We start from the raw sequence: 21,999 nt of genomic DNA, 5'->3' as shown, positions 1-21,999 counted from the left end.
ATTTGTATAGATTTATACCCATTCTCGTATATCTACTTCTAATGGTTTCCCTGTTCTATGCTTGTTTCTCTAAATATGCGCATTAGTAGAAAGTACAAACGATCTATCCATACAATTGAACGCATTCGCAACTAATTTCTACACACGTGGTCGCAAGCAATTCATTTATTTGTGTTTAGTACAGCATTCTAACATTTCTTCGCCTCAGACATTAAAATAGATCATTCCAGGATCGTTGTGGTGGTGATTGAATAATTAAACCGATCATTAAAGATAACAAAACGTTTATTGCAAAAAGTCTTGTTTTATAAATTACCTTATAAATGCACATGATTGTTTAATCAAAGAAATCCTTTCAATCGTTTTGAAGTATCCACCATTTGGAACATAGTCTCGCTATAGAAACGCATTCTATTATCGCTGCAATCCTCACATTGCCGATTAACTCATTAATTATTATCGTCGTTAATTTATTTACGACATACTAGCGCCATCTCTCGTGGAACGGCTGAACCCTCAACGGCGAACAGTTTCAGCATTTTCCACAGAGAGGGCGCCACAAGTCTGACAATAATTCTTTATCGTATGAAACTCGATAAAAGTGAATAATTATAAAATATTCCTTGTAACAGCTGTTATTTGCGTAATATGCAGTTAGTTTTGTCATGTTATTAATGAAGGAGATGCAATATTTTTGAAATTAATTTAAGCAAGGTGGTGTTATTGAAGATTAATTCATTCTTTTGTTCTTTTGCAAGTAACTGTTAGTCATGTGTTTGCAGTGATTTCAACAAGTCTGTATAAAGTTTGTATATTTTAAATTTAAATGTTTCTACACAGAAAATTAGAAAGATAAAGTATCCCAGAACTTTTCTTCTTGTTTAAATTTTTTTACCTTGGTTAATCAGTCGATCATTTATGCCCTCTGTAGGAAGAAAATTGTAATTCTGATTCTGCCTCTTTGCGTGACAGACGAACGGCAAGATGGTGAGTTTTATATATCGTATTTTTAAATCTCTAATTATTTATGGAATCCTATAGAGGAAACCCTAATAATTCGTGTCAAATTGTACAACTTTTATTCTTTTAGGCGTATGTAAAAGTATTTCAGCAATGTTAGGAGAAAATTGTACAATTACATGTGGTCTGTGTATCATATGTTTTGTTCGTAATATTCTATTTCAAAGTCGTAACGAAATATTGAAGTCTTTAGTTTTAACTGTTTCTTAGTATTAAACTTTTTATATTTGAACATTATTTTCTGTTGAATATATAAATACCAGTTTCCGAGTAGTTAACGTTAATATATCTGTGTGGAGGTTAAACCGCGTGTTAACCTTGTTGATCTGTATATATCGATCCTTTCTGTTTCAGTCGCTTGTAATTCCGGAGAAATTTCAGCATATTCTTCGTGTCATGGGCACGAATATCGATGGTAATAGGAAAGTCATGTTTGCTATGACAGCGATCAAAGGTGTCGGTCGCCGTTATGCCAATATTGTTTTGAAAAAAGCCGACATTGATTTAGACAAACGTGCTGGAGAATGTTCGGAAGAGGAAGTAAGTATTAAACTTTTAACAATTTGTTATACGTAACATATAACATGTTAACTGTTTGTGTTAACAAATATATATGTTTTTTTTGTTGCGAGGTTGAAAAAATTGTCACAATTATGGCTAATCCCAGGCAATACAAAATCCCTGATTGGTTTTTGAACAGACAAAAGGATATTGTGGATGGGAAATATTCGCAGGTACACAAGAGATTGGTTATTTAGTTATTAGCACGACTTCACGACTTACCGTATAAACTTGATATGGATTGGTTGGTAGTTCGTGCTAGAAAAACTGCACGATAGATTGCTATTTAACGTTGTAAAGTTAAAAAGTATAATCTAATATTAATTTGAATCGTGCAACATATAATAATTTATTTTATATACCATTTTCTACGATATCTCTAAGATATAGATGTTTGAGATATTTTATCATTTTATAGCTCACTAGTTCGTACTTGGACTCGAAACTACGCGAAGACTTGGAAAGGATGAAGAAAATTCGTGCTCACAGAGGCTTGCGTCACTATTGGGGTCTCCGTGTTCGTGGACAGCACACAAAGACCACGGGTCGTCGTGGACGTACAGTGGGTGTATCGAAAAAGAAATAATTTTTACATTTCCTTGTTTATCCAATAAATTAATACGGTAAGATTTCTGAAGTTTGATTCTTAAAATGAATGACATTTTCCTTTAACTTGTATATATTTTATTTATTTATAGATAATAACATATAACGTGGTTTTAATATCTTTAGAACAGAGTTTTCTTTCTTGTTCTCTTTATGCAACAGCTGATTTACAATTACAGATAAATTATCCGAATAGTTTTTGCATTTTCAAAATTGACTTTACGCGATATACATTGTGCTGATTTCTGGTTTTTAAATTGTTTTTGTACAATATTTTGCATCAATTAGATAGAGTTGATAAAAACGAAAATGCATACTCGGAAATTGTGATTCATGGTTAATCACATTCACAATGAAGTATACATTTCTAAAATTTATTGCGCGAATTGGAAGAAATCTGTTTGGACAATACAATTTCATATAAAGTTAGGATCAGAAGGAAACATTCGTAATAAGCAATGGAATGTGCTGTGCACCAAAGAATAGTTATTGACTGAATTTTCGGTGACTGGCATCGATCAATTCTAAATACACAGCTGGTACTTTTCCTCGTCTCATCCCACTAATGCCAATTACGTAGTCTTCATCACCGGGAATCTCAATAACGGTAATTACCTAAAAGATAATTCAACTTTGTCAAATTTCGAAATATATCATTTAATCTGTTCGAAGTAATTGCGTGGACGTGACTTTGGCAAGAAAAGTCAAAGAAATTAAAAGGTTGTAAAAGCTGAAATATATTTAAGGTTGTTGAAAAATAATGAACATTTAACAGAAAGAATGACAATTTATTTAAAACATGCAAGGGTTTGAATAAATGTACATGTGTTTCTGATATGCATACACGTAACGATAACGTTTTTATATCTAAACAAATATACAAACGAAATTAGGATGGACGTGTGTATATAAAACACCAAGAATCAATTTAACAAAACTAGGAAAACTAATATACATCTATAAAACTTATGCACTATAAAAGATACAGATATGCACGATTCTAAAAAGATCAATGCCTGAAAGGTATAAAAATGTTAATTTCAAAATAGAGACTTAAGCTTATCGAGTATCATCTGTAATTCCAATCTGAATAACACGGGAATTAGGGATGCGGATCATCAACGTAATTATAAAAATCCACCCGCCATGAAAAGAACATACATATACGTATGTCTTTATCATTTTACCAACGTAATTGTAGAAATTTATTTACACTACTTTCCGCCAGCATCCAATTACTATTTTACATATTATGGGAATGAAACGCTTTAAACTACGTATACGTATTTAAACTATATGATAATGTACCAAAAAAAAAAAAAAAAAAACAAAAAAAATTTATACGAGTAGCATAAGATATTTTCTACGCGTATTCTATTATGTTCGTAATAGATAGAAAAGCATTACATTCCATTGAATACAAAGCCTATGAAATGCACAACAATGAATTCTTCTATGTATTTATATATACGTATGTCTAAGAAATGCATCAATCGGTACCCCTAATTACTAATGGAATTTCGTAATTTCAGAATTTGTCATATTAATTAAATTAAATTAAATTAAATTAAATTAAGTTAAATTATACAATCTCCCGTATACAAAATTGCCAAAATTTTTATATGTAATAGAACTTATAAATAAAACTCACTTTTTTAATAACGATTCATGCCATTTTGCACCATTACACTGCGAACACGATTCTTTTGATCTAAATCACAAATTTTGTTACCTCATTTTTCACGACGCTTAATTCCTCAGAATTGCTCGCAGAAAAATCACATAACACCCTTGCAAGTTGCTCATCGTCGTTCCCTGATACACTGGATGTTGGTGGGGTAGTCGGATGATAAGGACCCCCAGATAAGCTGGGTAGGATAAATTATAATTTGGATAAGTTTGGTAAATATGCCTTTTAAAGCGAGTCAACTATATTTGTGCAAAGATTGTGAAACATTTTTCGTGACATATTTCAGATTTTTACTCTATCGATCGTAATTTGGTATTTCAAGGTATCGAAAGCGTTGTAATTTTTTTACCAAAAAGCCTTAGAAAGATATGCATAAAGTCTCATTAGTTGCACTCATTAGGATAGATTTCGTACCATCTACATGCTAGATAAAAGTAAATATTAATTGAACTTATATATGAATTTGAAAATAATAATATAGTACACATATAAAGGTACAAGCAATTTAGTGGATTGGGAAAGAAACATAGCAACAGATTTGTGGATGGTGTAAAAAATTGGCAACCATGCATAAAAGACGAATGTTAATCGATCGTAGGACGTAGATATTTGAGGGTACTTTGTTATCATGTTATTCGCGTAAAAATATGATACGATCTATTCAATAATTTCTCATTTTCTACTTGATGAAACGTGTAAAAACAGCAATTAAACACTTGCACGAAGATAATTTATTCACTAATTCCTAACGGTTACAAGTATGACAGCAGCGTTCTAAATCAAGAGCTGTCCAACGTATCTTATGTATATCAGAGAGGAAATGCGTGTACCCTAAACTGTTTTTATTAGTTTAAATCACAGGTATATACGGAGTAGAATTACTGCCCTTCTTTTTAAATAGCGCCATTAACAATTCTTGTAGCTAAACTTTCGATATATCGGTATCAAAGGTAGCGGTAATGTAGGTAGAACCAGCTAATGGTGGATTTATAGAGGAATTTTGGGACTCCGAGAGGGAAGGTGTTAACTCGATCACGTCTTCGCTGTTGACTCGCAGCAAAGGACTCGGCTGACGCGCCCTGCAATCCCAATCATGCAAGCAAAGATAGAGAATAGAAAGTACACGTCGAAAGAAGAAATGAATACAAAATAAGCAAGGGGCTAAAGCGAACACGAAGACACCGCTTTCATAGTGAAGCTTATTAGAATCCAGATGAAATGCACAGTTGTTACTTGAGAAAAAGAAAATAAATAAATATCCACGTATACCACGTTTATAGAAATAAGCAGTTCTAGATAGCGAAACTTAAAATCGTCTACATAGATATGATGATCTCTGCGAATGAGTAATGATTCTATAAGCTCGTTCTAAATAGTTTTACATGTCATACATGACGACGTAGCATCCAATAATTTCTTAAACATTACTCACTCGGATCACCAGAGAGTAGGATAGCTGTACAAGGGTAGTGCAGGATAAATGAACAATAGTTGAGAACAAAAAGGAATTTTGAAAAAGAAACTCGTTAATAGCTTACCCAGCGAGTTCGCGTTGCAAATCTTGCATCGCAGCATGGCACTGAGCATAATAACGTGCTTGTGCTTCGACAAATTCATGCAAGCAACGCAGGTGTCCAGCCTGAGAGCTCGATACTCCTTCCAACAATAGTTTTACAATCTCCGCTTGACGATCGAACTCTGATTGTGCTACTCTCAACTCCCTCTCTGCCTGAGTAGAGTAATAAACAGTTGTACTCCTTCTTTCCGATTAAAAGACATAGATAATGTTTTGTTTTGTTCATTAAAAATGACTGAAAATAGGGGTAATGTATGAAGTAAACGTGTTACAATTGGAGATATTTATGATTATCATCCAAAACGTCACTGTACCAAAAATAACTGAAAAGAAGAAGAAGAAGAAAGAAAATTTTTGTTTCTTTCTTTTTGCGGGCATAAAGTATCTACGAACGTATGGCTAAATGTATGTTAAATATGTATTCACTCGATAAAATGACGTGACGTGAGTGAATAAGTTGAAAAGCCTCGTCCAAATTACGAAAATGTTAAACGCTTATTAAAACAGAATGTATAGAAGAAGCTAGAAATTTTGAACCATTAAAGGTATCGACTTCATTAATACCTGATCGAGTAACACTTCAGGTGATACTCCGGACTCCTATTAAGTGCAGCAATGTACAGGATAAACGCACATAGTAAACGTATAGAGCACGTAATAAAAAGAGAGAGAGAGTAATAAATAATAGAACTTACACTCTGCTGGCCCAACATACTTCTTGCTTTCCTTACTCTATTTTTACATGCATCCAAGTCCAATCTGAAAGTAAAAAATAATTGTACTAGCATTGGATACTTGATCTTAAATATAGGAGAAATGAAATACATACCTCTTGTTTTCCAATATTGACATCTCTTTGGTAACAGTTTTCATTTCACCTTCCAAAAATTTTCTTAACGGTTGTATGTAACAATTAGCTGCATCTTTAATGAAATTTCTTTCAATTTGTCCTAACTTTTGCTGACACTGTCCAACCTTGTTCAATGCACTGCCTGGAAGGAAAATGTAAAATTATGACGTAAAAGTAACATAATCGAGTTCCCATGATCGGGGAAAAGATTTCTGTACGAACCGTAAGCAATCCCTGGGCCGAAATCGTTTCCAGCTTCTATCATATCCATGCCTACGTATTCAAGATTGCTTAATCTGTTAGGTTTCTTCTTATCGATCTTTTCGTAAAAAAAGTCTTCGATTCTGTTGCCTATAACACAATGCATCGTATAATAAATATTTTAAATAATCATTGTATAATTAATTTTCTAAATGTTACCTGGATTCGGAGTAAGTACCGCCTCCATGTTTCTGAGGATTTTTTCCGTCCACGTTTTGGTTGCATTTGCCCTATCTGCGAGATGCTCCAAGTGTGCATCTAATTCAGTTTTTTCTGACGTTCCCAATGTTTCCTCTGTTAACTAAGGAAATATTAAGTAAAGTGAAATAAAAGACTTTCAACAGAAATTTATTTTTACTTGGATTTTAGATTCTATTTTGCAGAGCGAAAATGAAAAATAAACAACGGTCTTAGTCATCTTAGCTTATTTCATGCGTTCTGACTCATCGAATGGTTAATTATTATTTAGTTCAGGAATATTATATATTTGTATTCGACAATTGACCAAGAACGTCGAACTTTATAAATAGTGATACTAAATAGTGAACGTAAAACAAAATATGACAAATAGCACAGTATAAAGTATATAAACAATCATCGAAATTCGATATTATTTACTAACCTTAGATCTCGATAATTAAAGCTTTCGACGTACAGACGAAAGTCGTACGAGCAAAAGTTTGACGTATAAAAAAATATCTTGGACAAGAATTATTAGAAAATGTCGATGTGATTTTATGCGGTGAAAATAAAGAACTAACTGTCGACTGACAATTATTGAATTTTATTTAAACGATCTCCTTGGAGTGGAAAAAAAGTAGAAAATGTCAGAAATGACAGCGCCCGCCTTCGGTTGCAAGTGCCTTAACAAGTACAGTTTTTTGTCAACGAAAATCTGTTGAATTATTACAAGGAGTATTTCTTACCTGCACTACCCTGCTAAGTGCGGCACCGGCATCTTTTACCAATTTTTTAACATTGATATCCATTTCTACGTCTGTTTCGCGATACGAATTTTCCGCAATCACCCTCTACAGCTTTTTATTTTCTATCGACCACTAACTCCAACTTTCTCCGTACAGAGGCGCTTCGTTTATCATTGTTTGTACGTACGTAAATATTATATAGATGGGAAAGATATAAAAAATATTTAAGGAAAGGTTTTCATTAAGCCGAAAGAGTAAAACGAAATATGATATTTTTCCATGCATATTACATATATTACATTATCCTCCGAATATCCTCTCTTTACTCGTGCATTTCGTGACGACGTAAAAAGAGTTGAGGAAAAATGTTACGAAATTTGAGAAAGAAAGGAAAGTACACAGATCTACAGGAATGATGCAAATATTGTTCTTATTAAGAACAGAAGAAGTTAAGAAACAAAAAAAATGCGTACGCAGATGTTTATATGCACGGATAGTACTATGTAAACAACCCAAAAGATTACGTGCGCTGTAGTTTTCAGTCAGGTTTATAATTTAAGGTCGCATTGTTATCGCATTAATGTTTAATTATTTAAAGGTCTACTCATGCTTAGCTTCATTTTAAAAACCGCAAAGCGGTGAGTAGAGTCGAAATGATCAATGCAGTGCGCGTGTCTTGTCAAATTTAATTCTTGCTAAAGCAACTAAAGATAGATTAACCTATGTATGTACACTAATTTGACATAGAAACGTTGATCGGACAATGTATCGTGAACTTGACAACCGTTTATATATATATATATATATATATATATATATATATATATATATATATATATATATATATATATATTCGGCCCTTAAAAAAGTTTCGAATGAAATTTGTACTTAATAACGATAATACCACTTTTCCACAAATAAATCATGCGTATACGTACGCACGTGTTACTAATGTTTGTGAACTTTTATTTAGATTATTTGATTTGATGTTTTATGAATGAAATTAATATAATCTTGATTATTTTATTACGAATATTATATTGCCTCGTTCGTTTCTACGAATTTACCACGACTTGTCGATCAATGTTATGCAATCTCAGTATTAAACGCTGATAAAACTAATGCATTTTACCTGCTGAACTGTTTTATATTTTTTATTTTTCTACATTTAAAACCTATATGTGCAAATATTTAAGCACCCATAGTTTGTCAATGAGGATGACGGGTTTGAAAAAATTGTAGGTTCTACACAAGGAAGACGTTAGCATCCAGCCAGACGGAATTAAAATTTTCTAGTTCGTGCGTTGCAAAAGATATTATACCGGTTACAATGACAGCCGAGGAGAAAGATTTAGATCTTGAAATAGCACATCCAGAACATCATACGTTAACATGGTTACACAAAAGTGCTCCTTGCTTTGCTACAAACGGATCTAAGGTAGACGTGGAAAACATTCGAATCAAAAGTAATATATATATATATACAGACGACAAACCAACAAAATTTGTTATGTTCAGATTAAAATAATTTATGAACCGAGCACATTCTATTCTACGCTTGTAGAAAAATGTAAAAACGCAAAGAAAAGGATAACATTTGCGTCGTTATATTTAGGCACAGGAAAATTAGAATCTAATTTAGTAAGTGAAATGTAAGATTTAAGCAGTTAAAGATTTGATATTATAATTAATAATATTTTCATTGTACACAGGTAAACGCTATAGACCAGGCTTTAACCGCCAGTAACGGTAGCGTCGAAGTTAAAATTTTATTAGATTTTATGAGAGGCTCCAGAGGTAAATTGAATTCTCGTAAAATGTTGGAACCATTACTTAACGGAAAGTACAGTCACTGTTGCCAAATTTTCTTATATCATACACCTAAACTTCGTGGACTCTTAAAAATGATTATACCAGATCGCTTCAATGAATTGGTAGGACTTCAGCATATGAAATTGTACATGGTAGATAACGATATAATTATTAGCGGGTAACTATCTATATTTGAGTTCGGAAGCTGAAAAACTTCAAAATTTTATACAGCTAACTCTCGTACAACGTGATTTCACTTGAATCACTTGAATCAATTCACTTGAAAAAATATATTTTTGTTTGTCGCGTAGCTGTTACGTCTATATATAGTCTAGAAAAATTCTATAAATTTCTTATACATATTTATATTATGCCACATATAACGACTTACATAATGTAACATTTTTACGAAATGGAATGTTTGCGTCGTACGAGAGTTACGTGCATCTTGTAAATTTCTCAAATTTAATATTAGATCAGTGCACAATTTTACTAGATGAACTAGATGATTAACTTCTATAGCGTTATCAATCTGGATTCTGGATGGCTTATTTCAATTTTATATAAAATTATTTCTTGAAAATGATCGTAAAATCTCTATCTTATTTTCTAGAGCTAATCTTAGTAATGATTATTTTACGAACCGACAAGATCGTTACTTTATAATCGAGGATTGTAAAGAGCTTTGTGATTTTTATGATAAATTAGTTGAAAAAGTGGGAGAATTTAGTTTTGTGCTTCGACCAGATGGAACTACGGTACTGCATTCTTCTATGAAAGTCCATCCGTTTAAAGAGCCAACAAAATTCATCGAAGCAGCTGCGCGCAGCGTGAAAACTTTGTTTCAGAGGGAAATAGAAGAGCGTTCTGACCTTAAAAAAATAGGTATACATATTTTTATGAAAAATGAAGATAAACTGAAATCAAAGTGAATTGCTTATTTTTGTAGAACGAAATTCGGACATAGATACATGGATATATCCTTTGATACAAATGGGCCAACTAAACATTCATCATGATAGTCTGGTAACGTTGAAACTTTTGCGAACAGCTCCACCAGGTGCAACGCTAAAACTAGCCACTGGTTATTTTAATTTAACTTCGGAGTACAGCGAAGCAGTACTTAGACACTGCCGAGGAACCTGTCATCTTTTAACAGCGCATCCAACTGCGAACGGTTTCTTTTGTAAGTTTGTACTTTAAAAGGGAATGAAGATTATTTTGTGGCCGTAACGTACAAACGTGTGTTGTAACGTAAAATTATATTTAGCTGCAAAAGGCGTTGCCGGGGGTATTCCAGCAGCCTATACAAAAATAGAAGAATCATTTTTTAAATACTGTGACAATTTAGGACAGCAGAATAGGGTAACTTTATGGGAATTTATTAGACCAGGATGGACGTATCACGCGAAAGGACTTTGGTATTCTTTACCGGATCAAGAAAAACCTTGTCTTACACTTATTGGATCTCCTAATTTTGGTAAAACTTGAACGTAACGTAACGTAACGTTAAAACGGTAAACAAATGGTGAACGAAACAAAAAAATTCATTACAGGTTACAGATCGGTGAAAAAAGATTTAGAAACCCAAATTGCTATTATGACTAGAAACATACAGTTACAAAATGAACTGCAAAAAGAATACGAACGGCTATTTTCGTGCGCGAAACGTGTAACGAAAAAAACATTTTCCGAACAGGATAGAATCCCTCCTGCTTGGGTATGTGCTATCGTTGTTTTATTTCGATACTATTTTTAATGTTATAATGCCTATTGAATATCTATCGTACATAATTGAAGTAATAATTTATAAATAAATAAAATTCATTCGTGCTAATTCGTGCTTCTAACGGAAATCATTGTATGAAGTAAAAGTGACAAGAAAAATTGAACGATTAACTTATAATCTCTTGATTTATCATTTATCTTAGTGAAATCTGAATAAAAAGATCCTTTTCCATTAATAAATTTTCCATTAATAATTTATTGCATAAATGAAAGCTATGTGGGTTTAATGAATAAAAAAGTATACGTTGTATGTGTTTATACTGACAATAATTATTTGTTGATTGACATACTATTCTGTATGGGACGTGGTAAAACTTTACGGTATTATGTTTGTGGCGTTTCATACGTAACGTCGGGAAGGTGGAAGAAGCAATTCCAATTAGAGTGCAGAAATAGTACAAAAGAAATTGTTCATAACCACTCGGAGTAGTCATTTCAAGTTCACTATTAGGAGCCACAATTAACGTGACTCTGGAAGATAATTACTTCGATGACACCTTTCACAAATGATTGAATCGGTTTTGCACTAGAGATTTCCAAAAATGGCAGAAAGTACAGTAATAACTTCCTCCACAAAGTTTTATTTCTCGTCGATGACAAATGTTTCTTCTTTGACGAAAAATTCTATTACTTCCTCTTCTACGTTCTTTGAATCAGAATCTAATTCGTCGGTATCGATACCTAAGGAATGATTTTCGATTGTATAATAGCGTTGAATATCGGGAATGTAAATATCGGGAAAGGAAGATACTCATTATTAGAATACAAACCATTGCGTAATTCTAATCGCCGCTTCTTCTGATTATTCCATTCTTGTATACGTTTCGAACGATACTCTTCGAACGCTTTCATCGCTGCGCAGCGTTTCTCAATTAATTCCTACAAAATAATGGTATATTAATAGCTGCATAATTTATATAATGCGTAACGATTTAACTCGAAGCGTATGTATACCTTCGAAGCACGTGTTAATCGCATACGGTCTTTGCTTTCGAATTGTGCAGAATATTTCTTTAAATTTTTCTTAATTTCTTTGATTTGTTCTGCCGTGAGTAACGTCGGTGGCCTAGGTCGCCATAATAACTGATTAAATTGATTAAGATTGACTCTCTTTAAAATACGTCCTTGGAACGTCCATATCCAATATCCGTTATCCACGCTAGTTTTCCAACTAGAAACAGCTGTTACCACGTACCTATGATCAAATAAAGTATTTATAAACAATATCCGTGATGCGAAACATTTTGTGGATAGACGCAGAGAAAGAAATTTTTACCGTCCGGTAGGATCCCATTCTACATCGGATGTTTGATAATGGTCAGTCGAGTTCATGATGGTAAAATCATTAGTATCGATAAATTCTAAAGCTCCTGCCATGGTCGTCAACCCAGCGAGGACAATGAATTGTCCCGATGGCGACCAAAATAGATGATTGCAAGCCTTTTTTTCTAACTTCTCTGTTAGGTAAGATAAATATTTAGCACACGCGATGTTAAAATGGTATTAATACGATTGGCACGATTCGTACGTATACGTTACGACTTACTCAGAAGAGCTGGTTGATGACCATATCGTACTTCGTAAAAACTAACGTTAACACTTGGAATTTCTCCATGAATAATGGCAAACTTGCTTCCAACGGGTTCCCATGCGAATGCGTGGATTGGTTCCTTTATCTCAACGCTATCGACTGGAATTTGTTTCTCTCTCATATGAAAGATTTCAAAGTTGTACGACATACCCTGTAAACAAACATATGTATCCGATCATAGATACGAAAGGAACACATCTCATTACGGTCGCTATTTCGTTTAAGTACCGTGTATTTCTGTTCTGTCTTCTCTTTACGCTTGGCAAAACGATCGACTTTCACACAGAGATAATCCCCCGATTTCTGCCAGTAAATTTTACAATCAGCGACGTTAAACAAATTCTTGTTACGAGTTTCATTTCGGCTGAAATCAATACGTTATAATCAGTAACGCGAGTGATTTATGAAACAACAACAATATACGTATAACATAGTAAGTGAATTACTTTGGAATTTCAAGAAGTGTAACCCTAGCTGGTACATCTTTATCCTCTGGCACCCAATAAGCGAGAATATTATCCGTAGGGGACCAACTAAAGTCTCTGATACCCGGAATTTTGATACTTTTCTTATCCAATAATCCAAATGACTGTAACATTGATTTCTGACGTTAGTAGATGATTACAATTTCATTTATAATATTAGAAAGAAACGTACAGGTGTTTCGTAAACGCTCAAAACATCCTCTCCCATGCGAGCAAGATATTTATCGTCATGTGACCAGCGGAAAATGGGCCAAACCGAAGAACCATCTGCATAAAATTCACGTTTTTCTTGACCAGTAAGAATGTCCCAAATTACAAGACGTTTTTGATCAGAACCAAGATCAGCTCGTGGAGTATACGTTACTAAATAACGTTCCTCCGGTGAGAAATCGATACATTCGACTCCCTTCTGGCTAAATCTAGCTTGCTGCACGAATTGTGGTCCACCCCATAATGCAACACCCAATTTGTGGAATGTCGCCAAATACGTACCTAATGGAGACCATTTAACGTACGTCTCCGTCCAGCGCTGTTGAAAATAACGAAATTTTACATTAAATAAATAATAACCACAATTTATATAATAAATGACAACGTACGGCACGTTCTTCGAGTAATGTTGGTTCAGGAGCAGAGTTTTGCCAAACTTGCACAGTGACGGAGGGACCGTTACCGGAAAGTACACAAAATTGATCGTAAGCATCCGGTTCTAAAAGATAATAGTGCAAATCGGTTGCAGCTTTAAACTCTTGCGGTTTCGGAGGTTCCCAATCATCTGGAATCTCTTCAAACTTCTTAAAGTCGGTGAATAAATTTACTTTGAAAGTATGTTGCTTGTCAATTTTGTAATTATTTACAGATTTAGCAGTTGCTAAGGCATTAAGGGGATTATTGTACTCTAGAAATATGTACCTGAAATGAAATGCAAATTGTACATGATATCTAAAATAAAAGGATACTCCGGATAGTATAATATGATTGGTAAATGTATCTACCCCTTTGTGTAACCATTTTCATTTGTGGGATAATATTGATTTACTATCGTGCCAAATCTGGCTAGAACTTTGCTAATGACCGATTGAAGTCGTTCTATTCTATGTGGTTCGACCTCGGGAACTCCATCAATGACAATTACCGATTCCACTCCATCTGTCTCTGACGGTTTTTGTTTCAAGATATCACCGAGAAGTTCTGAAAATAATAAGAAAGCCTAAGCACGTATGTTTCATTTCCGCGAGAGTTTTTCGTTTCGAACAAGTATTACAGAGCAATAGTTAATAGAAAGTTTGTTTAATACAAGTACTCGTGGGTTTCTTTAGGTTAGGTATGCATGCCACATTTGCGACTACACGTAGCCATGCTTTCACTCATCATCGGATAGGTTTTGTTGACTATCATTGAAGAAAATTTATGCTTACCTTCGTCAGTAATATCATCGACAAATCCTTCGGGATCGCTGAAATTTGGTTCCTCATCGTCGTTAATAATATCGTCGTTATTTTTAACATTATCCTCATTTTGAGGCGTTTTATCCGCTAACGTTTTCTTCGCCATCTTGGAAACCTCTGAACTAGCGCATAATGAATCACGTGAAAATGGCAGCGAGTTTTCTGCATTCAGTGTAATCTTAACGAGGTCAAAGTAATCAATAATTCTTCTGTATTTTAACGCGTTACACGTTTATTGCACCTAATAATTGTGTTTATTGAAATTTTTTAATAGATTACACACACCCACGCACGATTAAGAAATGTAGAATAATATAAAATATTTTACAGATACTTGGACAGTCTAGAGATAACAGAAATTAAAAGTGTGCAATTCGTATAATTAAGAATAAGCAAGACCTTTATGAATTGAATTGATAAACGACTTACTAACAAAGTTTCTTACGATACAATTTATAAATCGATAACGTTTATGATAACAAGGGAACATACTTACTTTTCGCAGTACGCTGAAATCCTACGTTATTAGCAACAGTTCATAGATTTTAGCTCTTTTCGGTTGGATATTCCTGTATGTTTATGTTTCAAATACCGGTTAACTTGACCATTGATTGCCGTCAGTCGTACAACTTTTTATACAGACTTCTATTTGTAGTATTCCATTTATCTACGGTAGGAATTTCTGTACGCGCGTGGTCATTCGGAAATTATAATTGATTCGCTGTAATTTTTTTACTTCGAATCGAACATTTGCAGGTTCGTCAATGTAATATTAAGAATATCTATTGTTTTGCCAATAATGCGTTTAGAGAGTTGAAAAGGTTTTCTTCGCTCAATTGAAGTTTAAATACTTAATTTTACCGTTTTAGGAGGTAAGAGAGAGAGAGAGAGAGAGAGAGAGAGAGAGAAAGATATATAAGAAAGCTATAAGAGAGAGAGCGGGACAGATGATGGTGATCCTACTCTAGAACCCGTGGCGCCATCTCTGTAAAAAGTGCTCAAACTGGTCGCACGGCGTTATCGACAGCGAAGTGAACTACTCAAGAACCGCTGGCGCCATCTTTCCGGATAGTACTGAAACTAATGACCGACCGGTTTCAGCGCCTCTCCAAGAGACGGCGCTAATTCTCGAGTGGTTCACTTCGCTGTTGATAATTATGTGCGACCAGTTTGAGCGCATTTCACAGAGATGGCGCCACGGGTTCGAAAGCAGAGTCTCCATCATCTGTCCCGCTCTCTCTCTTATAGCTTTCTTATATACCTTTCTCTCTCTTATCTCTAAAGCGGGAAATATACAAAAAATTGCAATGAAATCAGTGACAAGTATACAAGAAAATACAAATAAAACTATTGAAATATATAATGTGGATGGAAATATGTTTCCCTACGTCGCTGCTAACAATATTTATGAATGAAAGGCTTCGGCAGGCGTGCATATTCTGGTGCATTTCGATACGTGTAATTCTGGTGATACCTCTGTGGCGTTGCAGAATCTGGGGACGCCATCGGATGATACGCTGGTGCTTTTCGATGTGTTATGTGATTTGCTGTGTTGTCTGGGTAGTTTTCAAACAGTAATATCATGCTTCGTGTAATAATTCGGGTTAAAATACTTATTTCTTGAAAATAATGAATAAGTTATTAACTTCATCGATTAAAGAAGTTAGTGAAAGGATAAGCATCGGCAATGTGCTGCCTTCAGATATTACAAAAGCAGCTATTAAAGTAGTAGCAGCTATTAAACCCTTAAATGCTTATATCACCGTTACCGGTGAAACGGCGAAAGAACATGCTGAAAATTCAGATTCACGGTTGAAAAATTGTGGTTCACTGGGAGATCTCGATGGAATCCCCATTGCTATTAAAGATAATTATTGCACAAAGGGTCATCGAACGACATGCGGGTCAAGAATGCTTTCAAATTTTGTTCCCACCTACGATGCCACCGTGTATCAACGTTTAAAGAATGCTGGAGCAATATTAATTGGCAAAACTAACCTCGATGAATTTGCTATGGGTTCGGGTACTATTGACTCTTATTATGGGCCAACGAAAAACTTATGGAATTCGGATGTATTAAGAAAATTCTATTTTTGCAACAGTTGTAAAGGAGAACTTACCGGGCAGTCTGTAGATGCAAATTCATGGCATATAACTGGTAGATTTTGTTAAATATTTTTTCTTTTTTTTTGTTACATCTCTTTCGTTCATTTTATTATATGTTTCAGGTGGTAGCAGCGGCGGTTCTGCTATAGCTGTCGCTAGTGGTAGCTGCTATGCTGCGATAGGTTCAGACACAGGAGGTTCGACTAGAAATCCAGCATCTTATTGCGGTTTAGTGGGATTGAAGCCTACGTACGGCTTGGTGTCGCGTTACGGACTTATTCCTCTTGTAAATTCAATGGACGTACCCGGCGTTTTAACAAGGAATGTCGACGATGCTGTATTAATTTTAAATAGCATAGCTGGTCCAGATGAAATGGATTCTACTTGTACGCGAGAAGAATATGTACCAATCGATACATCGAACGTAACGGATATTAGTAATCTTAGGATTGGAATACCTAAAGAGTACAAAGAGAGAAACTTGAGTCCAGAAGTGGAAGAATGTTGGAATAGAGTTTCTCAGTATTTGGAAGAAGCTGGAGCATCAGTTTCGATAGTGTCGTTGCCGCATACTAATTATTCTATAATATGTTATGCAGTTTTAAATCGTTGCGATGTTGCTAGTAATCTTGCTTGCTACGATGGTATGCAATATGGTTATAGGGCAGAAGAATGGAATTCCGTACACGAGATGTATAAAAAGACTAGAGCCGACGGATTTGGAAAAGTAGTTAAAGAACGTATATTAGTTGGAAATTATTTTTTATTGGAAGAAAATTATGAAGAATATTATGTTAAAGCAATGAAAATAAGGCGATTAATTTCGGAAGATTTCGAGGCTGTATGGGATAATAACATCGATCTTCTGCTCACTCCTACCACTTTAACAGAAGCTCCAAGGTACAATGATTTTATTTCTATGGATAATCAGACGCAATGTTCAATCCAAGATTATTGTACTCAACCTGCTAATATGGCAGGTATACCAGCTATTAATGTGCCAATTAAGCTTTCTAAATATAATTTACCATTATCTTTACAACTTATGGCACCTCCCTTCAAGGAGCAAAATCTCCTTACTGTAGCAAAATGGATCGAACAAAGAGTACAATTTCCTAAACTAGAACTGAAAGATATGTCTCTATTAGAATAAAATATTTATATATCGGTGTTATATGATTTTCTATACTTAACGCACGCATAACGTGTCTCACTTTACTTTACTTAATCAATAAATAACTGTTTATCCACTGTTTATCGAAGAATTAACTTTCGTTTACACGTGTTTACATATCGTGATTATTGTTCCTAAGGTATTTCGAGGATACTAAGTAGCATAGACAGTCTGCAACAACGACAATGTTTTGACATTTCGAAACCTATTGTCCCCGAGAGATTTGACGGAGAGAATTAACAAAGATCTGAAATATTTCAAATAGTAAGTTTATTTTATTATTCAGAGTACGGATAGAGAAAATAAAGGCTCGGGTTCGTATCATTTGATACTGCTCTAATACGAATCGAATCGATCGCGGTGTTATCGAGAGCAGCCCTTAGATAATGATGCTGTTGGGAAATGTTTGAGAAATGAATATTATATTCATTCTTCTATGAAGAAGTCGTGGTATTATGTCGGGTTGCATTAAAAAGCTTTTCGATGTATTCAAAGAAATGGGAAGTGAAAAATTGGAGGATAGGTATTTGAAAATGTAAGGGTAACGTAAGGGTGGTCTCTGGAAAACAGGGTTGGGCACAGGGTGTAAAGAGCGCATGCGTTGACCCGGCCGAGGGCTGTCGTGTCGCTCTCTGCCGACAATTCAGTCAGTCGACGCGACGACCTCGAACCGTCAATGTCGCGGGTCATGAATTTCCTTGAATTGGTTCATCTTCGTTTTCTACGTTAGTTAATCTCTCTTTATTTTTGTTATCCGTCGGCCGGCTACTCGACGTGTCGACACTCGGTGTGTCGTGTACGTGGAACAATGCCGAAGTGGCGCGGTTTAAATCGCGGCCGAATTCGCGCCGCGATCGGCAGTGTCGTAGTTTGTACGTAAAGAAATATTCCTGTGCCATTAGTGTCGAAGATCGAGCTTCCGTATTCTTGCAATTGTCGTGTCGAATAGTGTAGGCGCGTTTTTGTTGCGCAGAACACGAACGATTGGGAATTAAAACAGGTGTGTGCGAGAGCCGGGGGTATTTCAGTCGAACGTGAAAGATTTCGAGGTAAATATTCAGCGAACAGACGAATACATTTGTTTATTTGTTATGTGTAATTATTGATTGGTGTAAAAGATGATTTCGATTGTATAATGCTAATCGAGCGAGCAAGATAATTAAACGCGAGTTTTACTATTTACGATTTCTAATGTGTAATGTATTTTGAAGATGGCGCGGGTCAATTCTTCGATTAATAATGATTAATACAAAGATTTGAGCGTAAGAGATACGTTTAGTAAGATTTGAATTATTGAAATATTTTTTCTGATTATCTGCTCGCATTGCACTCTGTTAGATACAATTAAGCTTTATTAATTTTCATATAACGTTCAATTACCGTTGCATATCTTTTTCATTTTACTTTCTGCTTTCGCTAATTCAATGCCAATACTCTCTACCGTACGTGTCGTGAACGTAAAGTTTCGAATTCTAGAAGATGCATTAGAACAATATAATAGTTATATATCTGCGTGCACAATGATGCAGCGGACATACTAATTACTGAAATGAACCAGCTCATATTTCGAGAGATTTTATTGCACAATTTAGAGGTTCAATAGAAACACCGTAATTGTACCGTATCGAATGATTTTACAATTATTACTTTAAATCATGTAACTTTGACGAGTAATTTCTGTTCATCTAAAAATAGTCTAAAATAGTGTTTGAATGTGTGGACAGCGTCGAAAATTTTGAGCAAGATATCGAGAGCTCGTGATGCGCACCCTTGTTTTCATTCGTATATTCGTGACTCGACGGAGCCAATAATGGGCTCCGTCAATATTAGGGTGTACGGAGGGTCGGAAAATGTTGCTTTTCCACACATCCACTCTCTTTCTGTTTCTCTTTGTACGACATGAAGCGTGTACTCATTCGTTCTATTTTGAGGCTATTGATCGGCTTTCATGCCATATGAGAATATAAGGTTTCGAGGGAAAGTTACATCGCGTTGCCTTTACGCTCGACCTTAATATCTTTAATCATGATCGCTATAAACTTTCCCAAGGATCTATACGTTCTCATCTCGCCTACTCGTGCATCGCCGTGTACGCGATCACCATTTTCTTTGGGTCCGTTTACCCGTCGCGGTAAAAGTCGACAAATTCGTTCGTATCGTTCGGAAAATGAGAAAGGAACGCTCGGAATGCGCGTATGTACGTTTCCCGCGGCGCAGATGATCCATTCGTGGTTCAATTGGAATACAAAAGGCACGTTTACGGACAATACGTATCGTCGTGGCTCGGAACGGGTACGCCCTTTTGATACGAGTCTCGCGACCAAGTACTTACCTAAACTCACTGTCACTGATATCTTTCTCTGGTTACAATGGACACCCTCCACTCAGCAGCTTGAATTACGACGTTGCGAATGGGTAGACCGAATAAATGCCACCCTATCTTTCATCCCCTTTTCGCGTATCCCGGTAAAAATCTTGGCGAATTCCAGAATCATGCAAGGTGATTTATTTTTGCAATATCGGTCCTTTACTTTGACCAAGAATATAAATTGCAAAGATCGCGCGATTTTTGCCAACTTCCGACAGTGTGTAACAGCGTTTTGTATTTACGCCAACTTCATGAGCTACACCAATCTCTCTCTCTCTCTCTCTCTCCTCTCTGTTCGCTGACAATGGCAGCCCTCGAAGCGGTTTGAATTACAGTATCGCCAACCGGTTGGAGTGGATAAATGGTACCTGATCCCACTCGGTTTGGCACGTGATGCAAAGTAGGGTCAAGGAGCTCGGTATCTAGACAAAACTAAGACGTACAGAGTTAATAGTGCAACGACCCTCCTCGAGGTAACACTGGTACACATCAGTGGGAAGAGATCATCCGTCGCAGGGAGGAGAGAGATAGTTACAGATGCAGAAAGAAAGGAAATTGGAGCAGCAGTTTCTCGAGTGTTCTTCGATTGATTTACCGTGTGCTTTTTCCAATACGTATCTTTTAAGACTAATACGTAAAAAATCTGTTAAAAATTTCCAATCGTTCATAGGAGTCTCTGTTTTATAGGAACTTTACGAATAATTACAAAACTAGTCACTCGAGATATTTTTGCAGGCTTTGCATAGACCTTACAATTAATAGTAACAACTGACGATGTATCTCTTTTTCAGGAAGGAAGAAACCACTTTTGAAATCGATGGGCAGTGTAGTTGTGAATCGCAGTGTCTCGTTTCGCGGTTGTGAACTCGGCACCACGCGGAGAAATCGTCCGAAGAAGTAATCGTCGTGAGCTGTATTCTGCAAATTAGCGAGTAGGTAAGTACCACGACGACATCGTGTTTTCGACAATTTTCTCAACGACCTGTCGGAATGTCGACATTTTTACTGAGATTTTGTGCAACAAGAACCGGAAAGATGGAATTATAATGCCCGGTATTTTTGAAAGTCTCAAAAAATGATCCAAGCGGTGTTTTATATGAAATGCCAATACTGTATCGCGATAGTCACGATGGAGTGTCAGCGTGGAAACTATAAATTTGTTAAGCAAGATCTTGAGATTGGTGAAAACCGAGCTAGGACCAACCGATCTTCGGCTCAGACCACAAGTCTAGTATTACTTGTTCGCTAAATACAATTCCATCCGCTCATAAAATTCCTTCCGGCTATATCGCGTTTCGAGCATGGATTGCCGTCTTGTCGTAATCGCAAATTATATCGTACCTTCGTATAGATAGGAAGAAGGTTGTCCGAACGAAGGAAAAATAAAGTCGTCACATCGTTCGATCTTCATCATTTTCTTCTTATTATACACAGCGAAGAGGGTCGAGGTAGAAGATGGCATTCGAAACAGGTGAATCGCGAATCCGTACGTGGTGGAAAGGCCACGCAGATTGAATCCCGAGAAATTCAATGATATACAGCAACGAACTGTAATTGACTGAAGTATCCATTCTATTTGAACCGAATTCTTGTTTTAAAACGAATTAGCATTCCATTGGTGTAGACCGCCGACGCGCGTGGGTTATCGCGAAAGCGTACAGATATTCGCGATGTAAAGGACCAATCGTTTGAAAGCCGACTCCCACACACGTGAGTACACCCTCGCGTTCAAGTCGA

The 21,999-nt window shown here is 35.6% G+C and overlaps 5 protein-coding genes across 12 annotated transcripts; 3 read left to right on the top strand and 2 right to left on the bottom strand.

The window, feature by feature from the left end:
- The first annotated feature begins 1,366 nt into the window (after positions 1–1,366).
- On the top strand, positions 1,367–2,214 carry LOC143431894 (small ribosomal subunit protein uS13). Its single transcript, XM_076908872.1, has 3 exons — positions 1,367–1,560; positions 1,653–1,754; positions 2,000–2,214. The coding sequence occupies exons 1-3, from the start codon at positions 1,417–1,419 to the stop codon at positions 2,165–2,167; spliced, it is 414 nt and encodes a 137-aa protein (XP_076764987.1). The 5' UTR covers positions 1,367–1,416; the 3' UTR covers positions 2,168–2,214.
- A 358-nt stretch (positions 2,215–2,572) lies between these two features.
- LOC143431817 (endophilin-B1-like) lies at positions 2,573–7,660 on the bottom strand. Of its 8 annotated transcripts, none has more exons than XM_076908760.1 (9): positions 7,491–7,660; positions 6,724–6,865; positions 6,526–6,654; positions 6,283–6,445; positions 6,149–6,212; positions 6,018–6,053; positions 5,416–5,606; positions 3,920–4,055; positions 2,573–2,802 (listed from the first exon to the last, which is right to left on the bottom strand). In XM_076908760.1, the coding sequence occupies exons 1-9, from the start codon at positions 7,551–7,553 to the stop codon at positions 2,674–2,676; spliced, it is 1,053 nt and encodes a 350-aa protein (XP_076764875.1). In that variant the 5' UTR covers positions 7,554–7,660; the 3' UTR covers positions 2,573–2,673. The 8 variants fall into 8 exon arrangements, with proteins under 8 accessions (XP_076764875.1, XP_076764874.1, XP_076764877.1 ...); XM_076908759.1 differs by having other exon boundaries at positions 2,574–2,802; positions 3,920–4,059; positions 5,420–5,606; positions 7,491–7,655; XM_076908766.1 differs by lacking the exon at positions 2,573–2,802 and adding an exon at positions 5,310–5,333 and having other exon boundaries at positions 3,829–4,055; positions 7,491–7,652.
- A 373-nt stretch (positions 7,661–8,033) lies between these two features.
- On the top strand, positions 8,034–11,222 carry LOC143431851 (CDP-diacylglycerol--glycerol-3-phosphate 3-phosphatidyltransferase, mitochondrial-like). Its single transcript, XM_076908823.1, has 8 exons — positions 8,034–8,128; positions 8,733–8,928; positions 9,009–9,131; positions 9,203–9,480; positions 9,916–10,187; positions 10,252–10,488; positions 10,573–10,782; positions 10,859–11,222. The coding sequence occupies exons 1-8, from the start codon at positions 8,097–8,099 to the stop codon at positions 11,059–11,061; spliced, it is 1,551 nt and encodes a 516-aa protein (XP_076764938.1). The 5' UTR covers positions 8,034–8,096; the 3' UTR covers positions 11,062–11,222.
- A 109-nt stretch (positions 11,223–11,331) lies between these two features.
- Positions 11,332–14,777, bottom strand: LOC143431885 (eukaryotic translation initiation factor 3 subunit B-like). Its single transcript, XM_076908861.1, has 11 exons — positions 14,585–14,777; positions 14,162–14,357; positions 13,766–14,078; positions 13,339–13,695; positions 13,128–13,270; positions 12,910–13,045; positions 12,637–12,832; positions 12,367–12,547; positions 12,045–12,285; positions 11,861–11,969; positions 11,332–11,771 (listed from the first exon to the last, which is right to left on the bottom strand). Exons 1-11 carry the CDS (start codon positions 14,718–14,720, stop codon positions 11,671–11,673), a joined length of 2,109 nt encoding a protein of 702 aa, XP_076764976.1. The 5' UTR covers positions 14,721–14,777; the 3' UTR covers positions 11,332–11,670.
- Positions 14,778–16,235: 1,458 nt separating this feature from the next.
- Positions 16,236–17,926, top strand: LOC143431886 (glutamyl-tRNA(Gln) amidotransferase subunit A, mitochondrial-like). The gene is made up of 2 exons (XM_076908862.1): positions 16,236–16,772; positions 16,843–17,926. Exons 1-2 carry the CDS (start codon positions 16,244–16,246, stop codon positions 17,871–17,873), a joined length of 1,560 nt encoding a protein of 519 aa, XP_076764977.1. The 5' UTR covers positions 16,236–16,243; the 3' UTR covers positions 17,874–17,926.
- Positions 17,927–21,999: the final 4,073 nt, after the last annotated feature.

This window comes from Xylocopa sonorina, unplaced genomic scaffold (genome assembly GCF_050948175.1).
Source record: "Xylocopa sonorina isolate GNS202 unplaced genomic scaffold, iyXylSono1_principal scaffold0014, whole genome shotgun sequence".
NCBI classification, from domain to species: Eukaryota; Metazoa; Arthropoda; class Insecta; order Hymenoptera; family Apidae; genus Xylocopa; species Xylocopa sonorina.
Note: the sequence above shows the minus strand (reverse complement) of the source record. Positions and strands in the feature narration are given on the sequence as shown.